The sequence below is a fragment of the Solanum tuberosum genome, unplaced genomic scaffold (genome assembly GCF_000226075.1).
Source record: "Solanum tuberosum cultivar DM 1-3 516 R44 unplaced genomic scaffold, SolTub_3.0 scf00662, whole genome shotgun sequence".
NCBI classification, from domain to species: Eukaryota; Viridiplantae; Streptophyta; class Magnoliopsida; order Solanales; family Solanaceae; genus Solanum; species Solanum tuberosum.
In genome coordinates, this window is record NW_006239580.1 from 163754 (window position 1) to 173540 (window position 9787).

The 9787-nt window shown below is 34.4% G+C and overlaps 1 protein-coding gene across 1 annotated transcript; it reads right to left on the reverse strand.

Moving 5' to 3' along the window:
- Positions 1-2835: 2835 nt before the first annotated feature.
- Positions 2836-8061, reverse strand: LOC107058820 (pentatricopeptide repeat-containing protein At5g56310-like). The gene is made up of 4 exons (XM_015304996.1): positions 7972-8061; positions 6271-6345; positions 5756-6021; positions 2836-3754 (listed from the first exon to the last, which is right to left on the reverse strand). Exons 1-4 carry the CDS (start codon positions 8059-8061, stop codon positions 2836-2838), a joined length of 1350 nt encoding a protein of 449 aa, XP_015160482.1.
- Between the last annotated feature and the right edge of the window lie 1726 nt (positions 8062-9787).

A 9787-nucleotide genomic window follows, 5' to 3' on the forward strand; every position in this document is an offset into this window, starting at 1 on the left:
AAATATGGCCTGAAAATTGGTGGTCCACCCAATTCACCCAAAATCTTAAGCACAAGATAATTTCATATTGGGTTGACCCTCTTAATCTAACCAAACATAACTCATTTTTAAAGTGATCTCTAAATTTTGTCAAACTCTAGCATATTTTAAAGATTTACTTTAATTTGGGTTTACTGCTAAAAATTCACTTTGATTTTTAATATGGATCTGGGTCGAGTCTGGAGGTAGTAGTCAGCAGTCGTGATTGAAGGTTAGGTTGTAGGTTTCGAATCTCAAGGATTGGGCCTCGGGTTAAGGTCAGAGTTATATATCGAATCGTTCTAGAGGGTAAGTGCTCGAGTTCCTAGTTGAATCTCAAGTTAGTGTCGAAGGGTCTCGAGGTTTGGGTCTCAAGCCTTGGGTCAGGATCAAGTTTTAAGTGTCATGTACTAGGTCCTAGGTCAAGGCCGAGGGTTGGGCTTAGATCCTAGGTCTCAAGGCTCAAATCTTGAGTTAGGGTTAGATTTAGAGTCAGGTTAAGAGTCTTGGTTCAGGGTTGAGACTCGAGTAGGAGTCCCGAGTTTAAGTTTGGTTCAATTAGATGGTTTCCTCCTAATGAGAATATCCTTAAGAGAAACATTGATGCTTCTTTTGACGTTACTTTGGTAGGAGCGAGTCAGATATGCTAGTCTGTGATTCTCATGGAAACTTCATAAACATCATGAGAGGTCGCTCTGATGATTAGATACGCCGCATGACTCCCTTTTGGTTGAGGCTTTGGGTGTTTGAGAAGCACTAAGCTCGCTAAAGGAACATTTTTAATCAATAACAATTATTGTGGAGATCGAAAGTCTTTGGGTTAAACAAAGCATCACAAAAATCTTACAACAACTCTTAGTTTTTTTTAATATTATTATTCGAGATTGTATAGCACTCATGTGTGGCTTTACTTTTATTTCCTCATCTTTTGTTAAAAGACCAGAAAACCAATGTGCCCATTAGCTAGCTCGGGCTTTGGGTTCTATGTTTGGTTAAACCCCATCTTTAATTCATGATCTACTAAACATTCGTTTGATTAATAATTGATTAGAATGCCTTTTTCAGAAGAAAAAAAGATGTAGTGCATCTCATACATCAAAAACCTAATGCATATTCGAGACAAATGAATCCATACACCAACATATCAATAGTAAAACAATTGAATTTATGCAATGTTAAACAATGATAATGGTTGTTCAGACATTTGCTGATTGCTTTTCCTTGTGGATAGAACTCCATTCTAACATATAGACATACCTTCTAGAGATTCACATATTTTTCCACACGGCTCCACCAGATGTCATGTTCTCCATGTTGATAGATCACATTCTCCACGTCCCAGCTAGCTCAACATTTCTAACATGCGTGAATAACTTTGCATGTCTCATCTCATATAAGGATCGTCACCATTCAAAAGAGGATAAATCTTCAAAATGATTAATAACAAGACAGTATCAGCTTGAGATCGCAGGCCAGTTGCTTCCAATAATTTAGAGTGCTGGATGATCTCAGATGATATACATTAACAATTCAATACGGTATATTGCTCATGAACTAATAGAAAGCTTGAAACTTTTTCATATGCAAAGTGATCTAATACACAACGAAGAGGTTTCAACCAAACTAGGCTCATCTGATATTGTCATTAACAACATTATACAAATGAATGGATCCTTATGTTTAAGCAGATGGGACCAGAAGAACGTTAATTGAATATTGAATTCAGTCAAGTGGTTCTTTTCTGTTGTGATAAATATCCAAAGTTTACCTCACTAACCCATGGCAGTTGAATATTCTAAGAAAAGCTTAATCATACTACACATAGCATGAACCCCTCCTGATGGCTTCAAGTCAAGCTCCAAAAAAAAACACGCAAATGGATGTGTATGTGATTATACTTTCAAAGCATTTAGGGGACTACCTTAAAAGTAGACACATGCTGATGCAGTTGCAATGGAAGTCGGATGATTTTGCATGCTCTCTTTTCATAGATTATATCAACCCAAATGTACTTGCTACTTTGAGTAGTACAACTATCAAAGCTTCGTTTTCCATATTTTGGTTACAACAAAAACTACTCCAGCATGAGATATTCATTGCTTTCTTCTCCTTCATTACAGAAATAACAGTTAAACTACCAGAAAAATGAAGATACCGTTTGGTTTAATTTAAATTTCCAGAGCTCAAAGCAAAGGACTTGAGTCTTGACATTCATAAAAGATTTTGAATTTGTTTCCCCATAGGAATACCTCATAGTTTTTAACCAAAGTTTCAGGCCATGAGGAGGTGCCACTTTAAGGGCATCCCAACTTCTTAATAGAATTCCAAGATTAACCTTAACCACATTTTAAAAAGAAAGAGTAGTTTATGGAGAAAACAAATCATTTACCAGTATCGAAAATAATGGCCCCAAATAAGCTAGAATGGATATAGGAGACTCATAAAGTTGATCCCGACTAGTCCAATATCTAGGCATGATTGGTTGTTAGGAATAATTTGAGAAGGATAACAACAGAGTTGTGGCTCTAACAGAGCACGGTTTTTCCTCTTCCAGAAGTATACCAATTTGTGGAGTTCCTCTTAAATGTCATATCCCATGAGCTACAAATTAAAATCACCGCACAATGTAATCTTCATTTTTCAAGTTATTCCAAATTATGCAAGAATGTTAGGAACTTCAGTGTGACTCTCTTCCAATGGTCAAAGCAACAGCTCCCCTAAACTTGTACCTCAGCTTGGTGGTATTACCCAGAAAGAAGCAATTCATTTTCCTCCATCGTGATAGTGTTCTCTCGTCTTTGGAATGTAACAGTGCCTTCAATCCTGGTGATCTGAATTGCCTCTTCTATTGGAATAAACAGAAACATTACTGTCAGATCCTTCAACTGCTTCCTTCGGAAGAACTACCAAATGACTGCTAGGATATTTATTTATCCCTTTTTCTTTCATAGCCAATCTTAGGCTGTTCGCATCGCTGCAATAACCAAAAAGATAAGATAAACTAGATGCAAGTACATAGTTTGATTCGAGATCAGGCTCTATTTTGAGGAGAATCTCCCTTATATTTTCTTCTGCGCAAGGATTATGACCATGATTCTTACAAGCACTAATGAAACTCCTTAATATTACAGAATTAGGCTCTATAGGCATGCTCCTTATAATATAATAAGCTTCTTCTAATTCTCCAGCACGTCCAAACATATCCATCATGCATCCGTAATGTTCCATAGTTGGCCTGATGTTATAAATACTTGCCATTTTTTCAAAATATTCACGCCCCGCATCAATAAAGCCAATATGACTACAAGCATATAAGATTGCAGAAAATGATAAGTTGTCCGGCCTAAAACCAGATTCTTCCATTCTGGCAAACAAGGACACAACTTCTTCCTCATGTCCATGATCAGTAAGACCAGAAATCATGATGGTCCAGGTCTGCAGATTTTTATCACCCATCGACTTGAATATGCGGAAAGCATGTTGTATATGACCACATTTTGCATACATGCCTAAGAGGGTTGTTTCCAGCTCAACATGTAGTTCAATACCACTGGTAACAATGTGCGAGTGAATACATTTACCTAATCTGATATTTAGGATACGAGTACATGCCCCCAACAAGCTAACCAAAGTGACATAATTTGGGTTTTCATTTGCTAGCTTCATACATTGGAACAGGAGCAGAGAATCTGATGGCAAGTTACTGAGATATCTAGGAAAACATTGACTATTATGACTTTGAAATGCCAGACAGAAAGCAAAAACCTCACAGTAAAAGTTAAATAGGAAAAGAAAGAAGGAAAGACAATCATATTAATAGACCTCCTACACAAAAAGAGAGGTCAAGGTAGCAAATATTCATTTGCATGCCAAAAAGGGATGAAAAATGAACATAAAAGCCCGTTAAACTGGTTCCTCTATATGGTCAGGTACAAACTATTCAACTTCTTCTACGTCTATAAAAGAATTGATTCACTATATGAAAAAAAAAATGAGCATATCGCATGTAGCGGAACTTGGCTTTAGAAATTTATAGAATTCACTTAGGTGACATCCTGAATCACACTTTTATGATATCAAATGAAAATGAATAAGACCGAAAAGTATTGACAAAACGGTTGGAGACCCCTGACGGGAGAAGAAGTAGAATCGTTGTCATTACTTCAACTATGAGGAGCAATATCCAAATATTCGGAGACTTCATCAGGAGAAAGTCAAGTCTACTTATATTTTCTCTATTGTCTCCCTATTCCCTATTTATAAATGCAAAGCCCCTTATACTCTCCCATGGGAAAGACAAACTAACCATAGTATCCTTATAAAGTCGTTGTCCTTTCAACGTTTAATTCAAAGTTTATCTCAAAAGAAACTTAATTATTGGATTTCTCTTTATTTTTCAGGTCTAAATTGCAGATAGAATTTGACATGGGAATCCATCCATATGCAATCCGGACAACTAAACAACAACTGTGTTAGACTATTAGACCAAGTTACTGTCCATAATCCACCTTAGCTCATTAGTTTTAGAATACTCACGACCATTGGAACCATGAACTAGCTTCCTCTTTCCAAAAGTTTTGTAGGTAACAAGTCCAAAGATTGGTTTGCAAAAATTGGGTTTCAAAGCTTAAAGTTTTTATTGGACATGAATGTACATAGAGATTCCAGAATTAAAAAAAAATTTAACATGATCTGATGTATGCAAAAGTAAACAAATACAGCAGTGAGACCAGCATACCTAAATACAAGAGGCTGAAGTGTTGCACGCATCTCAACCATGAAAGTTTTCCTTCTTTGTTAATTCCCCATTTCAAAGAGTGTCATCGGGACCTTTCCAAGATAAATACCAAAATCTAAGCCATGAAATTTTTCTTCATTTTTACTCCCTTATTTTTCAGGAGTACATGCTTCTTTCCAATTTAAAAGAAAATTTTCATCATTGTTAATCCCTGATCTTTTAGGAGAGTATGCACCGTTCGCAATCTTAAAGGCTCAACACCTTACTAATCCTTTCAGATATGAACCCTAGGCTTTGTTTAACAATCTATTGTAGTATTGCAGCAAGAAGGAAAAAGAGAAAAAGTTAGACTAGTGAACAAGTTTAGAATACTGGTTTCTTCTTATAGTATAAAACAAGTATTCACAATCGACATCTGGGATGAATTTTAAAACTTCACCAAGAGTATTAGATCACAGATATTGCTCAAGACAATCACAAATACCATGACACTAGATTTCTAAAGGATAACGAACAAGGTTACAAGATAGCATTGTTCATAAAAATTGTGACCTGTTATGTGTCAGACCTATCAAAAGACATTTAGCTTACAAATTCCTCACAAAACCATACTTGAACTCGTTTCCACAAAGTAGTAAACTTGTCATGCTCAAAATCTACTTAAATTTTGGTAATTCTATTCACTCCCATTATAATAATCATCTTAAACAACCTCCACATAATGCTATAGAATTTCTCAGCCTTCACACACTTGCCAGGTTCACAAATCATAAATAATGTACTGATTCCAGAGTAATAAGTAGATACATGAAACATCTTTTAGAAGGAGAAACTGTAAATACTAAGACAACAATTACTACTACCATGCTTGAATCACAAGTAGTTAAAGTCTGATATATGATCCCTAACACATAGATTGTGATAATTGGGGTGTGAAATTCGTATAAAAGTAATATTTAATATGTGTTTTTGACAAATAACTGAAACAAATATACATACCAATGAACGTAAGCAGCCATCATTGAACTCCAAGAAACTATATCCCTTTGAAGCACTTCATCAAACACCTGTCTTGCAAACCTGATCACCCCAAATCCTGCATACATTCTCAAAAGGGTATTGTTCACATGTAAATCTAAACTGAAACCCAACTTCACAGCCATGGAATGCAATGATCCGCCCGTTCCAATCATCAAACAATGGCCAGAAACCTTTAGCACAACAGGGAATGTGAACTTATCTGGTTTTAATCCAATTTCTTGAAACTGTTTAAAGTGATTCAGAGACTCGAGACAATTAAATGAAAGGTGTCAATTAAGTCTTGCTTTGGTTTTTGGTGACACTTTGACCAAGAAATGATCAAATTCATTTTAAAATGTAATTAAGTAAATTTGGGACCAAATTAACATTTTTAAAATTTTCTAATCTTTCATAAAATACAAAAAAACACTTCATTTTTCAACTTTTATAATTCAATCCAAACCATTTTTAAAAAAAAGTAAAAGAAAATAGACCTTTTTGTTCTTCTCCCAACGTTCTCTCTTCTCTTCTTCTTCTTCCTTCGAAAATTCGAAAATTCGAAAATTCGACTATCAAAAAAAAAATTATAAAATACAAAAAAACACTTCATTTTTCAACTTTTATAATTCAATCCAAACCATTTTTAAAAAAAAGTAAAAAAAAATAAACCTTTTTGTTCTTCTCCCAACGTTCTCTCTTCTCTTCTTCTTTTTCCTTCGAAAATTCAAAAATTCGACTATCAAAAAAAAAATTATCCCCCATTATCTTATCTTCCTCCTCATCTCCGACCGTGACTCTCTCCTCTTTCTGAACTGAAGATTGTGTTCGACTTAAAATGGGTAAGTCATTTTTTTGAAAGATTTTACAATTTTCGAACAATACTAAGTTTTTTTCTTGGGTTAATGAACAATAAATCATTCTACAGATGTGAAAATTGAATAATGGTGTAATGGTAGCTATTATTTTTTGTTTTTGAAAGAACATCAACAAACCCAAAAAAGCCCTAGTTTTTAGGAAATGTGTATGTATTGTTAACATTCAGTGAAAATTCATTTTTTGTTGTTCTTTTTGTGACCATTTTGTTCATAAGATTTTAGAAATATAGTCTTGTTCAGCTGTCCAACATATATTTCATTTGTTGAAAGATGTGTCGTATATTGCTACATTTTAGTGATATGTTGGTATTTATTCTAACAGAGTTGTCATGTGTTGGAACATATCACCTATGTGTTAGGTCAATAAAATGGTCATGTGTAGTAACAGAAGATTAATTTGTCGCACATGAAGATTCATCTATGACCACAGAAGATTCATTCGTGGCAACAGAAGGTACATAGGTGGCAACAGAATATCCATCTGTGTCAACATAAGTATAAATTACTACCCATTAATATTTTATAATCATTTGTAAACTCTAAACCTTTTTTTATTTACCTTGTAAATGAAATGATACAAGAAGTTTCATCCATGACAACAACTCAATCTTTTATTGGTGTTGCTTCTTCTTCTAACATCAAATGCTCTTTTTGTCTATGCGAAGAATGTGAGCAGCAACATGATTATTTTATTAGTCGTGTTAAAGAACTGACTGATATTTTTTAAGGAAATGACTTATAATATTGATGTCCGTACATCCAAGAAGATTTCACAGCCTTTGAAGTGTAGGAGGTTGAAAAAATCTATTTCCCAATCACTATCTATAATTAGTGAAAGAAAAAAATCAATGACTACTGCTCTAGTATCACACTCAAACCCAAAAGGCAAGGAGAGGGAACAGGAGAAGGAGAAGGAGAAGAAGAAGGAGAAGGAGGAGGAGGAGAAGGAGAAGGAGATGGAGGAGGAGGAGAAAGAGCAAGAGAAGAAGAAAGAGAAGAAAAAAGTGAAAAATAAAGTGAAAGACAAAGAGATAAAGAAAGAGAAGAAAGTCGAAGTCGTCAGTTGTGATGTGAAGCAACAATATCCATTTGAAGGTTTTAACATTGACGGCAAGGGTCAAACTGAACTAATGACATCCTTCTCACAATGGATAAACAATGGTCTTTACAAGCATCATGCAAAAAAGTAAAGTCGTTCAACTATTATTAGTATTTCTTCTCGTTGTCCACTAACTATTTATTTATAATGATTACACAATTGCAGAAGAGACAAGGACGATTACTACTTAGCCAATTGCTCGGATCTTGAGTTCAAACAACTTGATTTTGTAGTTGCATTTTCAAAGAAGAAGGACTGGTTCTACGTAATGTCTCAACCCAATAAGTGCTGGACTGATGAGGTAAATCCATGCCCACTTTTATCTTTTGATTAAGACATGAATATATACAAATAAATTGATACAGAAATACACTTGTTGATGCATATGTGCGTATGTGGATGTCATTTTGTACTATTTGCAAAAGAAGTCAAAGAAACAGAGTCATTCTAAATATCGATATACCACTACTAATTGTTTTTTTCAAAACATACATTGACAATGCCAGTGTTGTTCCTGAATATGAGAATAAAATAGTTGGCACTATCAAAGGGTTTGGTATACCTGCTGGACTACCTTAGCACCTCACAAATGAGATTTATGTCCCTATAAATTGTAATGGGGAGTTTCATTGGGTCTTGGCAGTCGTTGTATTGAAGGAACGGCACATAACGGTGTATGATTCGATGTCCTCATCTAGGACTAACAGAAAATGGTGCGCCGAGATTCAAAAGTTGTCTACAATGTTGCCAAAATATCTTGAATCCAGCGGATTTTATGAGAAAAAAGACCGAGTCAACTGGTCAGTTCTTGAATCTTACCAGGGCAAGAAAGAATCTCACCCATTCGAAGTCATACATGTTACTGGTATTGCCCAACAAGCAAGCAATAGTCTGTAAGTAGTATCACATTATGTTTTTTTAGTCTTACCACTATCGAAATGTGATGTTAATATTAGGTTTATTATATTTTCTAATTTGATGATATACCATGCAGTGATTGTGGAGTTTTTGTAGTTGCATACGCTGAGTTTTTGAGTGATGGACTACAAATACCATCTGATGGAATTATTTCTCAATCCCTTCGCTTGAGATATGCTTCACTCCTATGGAATTATGGGATTTTAAAGGCTCGGACTAGCTATGTTAGTAACAATGAAGACCCACAGAGGCCTAGACATAAAAAAGTAAAGTTCGATGAAAATGTTGTGGTTACCACCATTGAATAGATTGATGGTTATGTATACCATTGTGAATTACCTTTTGGTTGATAAGTTGTATAAAATAATTGGTGAAGTGTTCATTTTTGTTGATAATATTAAATATTTAATGATTATTTATTATTATTTTTATTTTGTTGGAACAAATGTCAATTATTATGGAAAGAAAGAAATGTGGCATTTGTGGCAACATATATATCCTCTGTTGTAAAAATCACCACAGAATTATCTGCATGTTCCCCAACAAAAAGGATACATGTGGCAGCATATGTCACAGAAAGAAGATATGTGGTAACATATGTCACAGAAAGGAGATATGTGGCAACATTATATTGTCATCAATTATTCATATTTGCTGATAATATTAATATTAATGATTATTATTTTTATTATTTTGTTGAAACAAATGTCAATTATGATGGAAAGGAAGAAATGTGGTGTCTGTGGCAACATATATAACCTCTGTTATAAAAAAACACCACAGAATTATCTGCATGATCCCCAACAAAAAGGATACATGTGACAACATATGTCACAGAAAGAAGATATGTGGTAACATATGTCACTGAAAGGAGATATGTGTCAACATTATATTGTCATCAATTGTTCATTTTTGCTGATAATATTAATATTAATGATTATTAATATTATTTTTATTTCTGTTGGAATAAATGTCAATTATGATGGAAAGGAAGAAATGTGGTGTCTGTGGCAACATATATAACCTCTATTGTAAAAAAAAACACCACAGAATTATCTGCATGTGCCCCAACAGAAAGGGTATATGTGGCAACATATGTCACACTTTGAATTGTCAAAA

Coding starts and splice junctions, on each gene's coding strand:
- LOC107058820 (XM_015304996.1), bottom strand. CDS start 8,061: ATGGATTTACCTCATCAGTCCAGCACTTATTGGGTTGAGACATTACGT. Junction 6,346..7,971: donor AAATGCAACTACAAAATCAA/GTTGTTTGAACT, acceptor TTTTTTTGATAG/TCGAATTTTCGAATTTTCGA. Junction 6,022..6,270: donor GTTGGGAGAAGAACAAAAAG/GTCTATTTTCTT, acceptor CACTTTAAACAG/TTTCAAGAAATTGGATTAAA.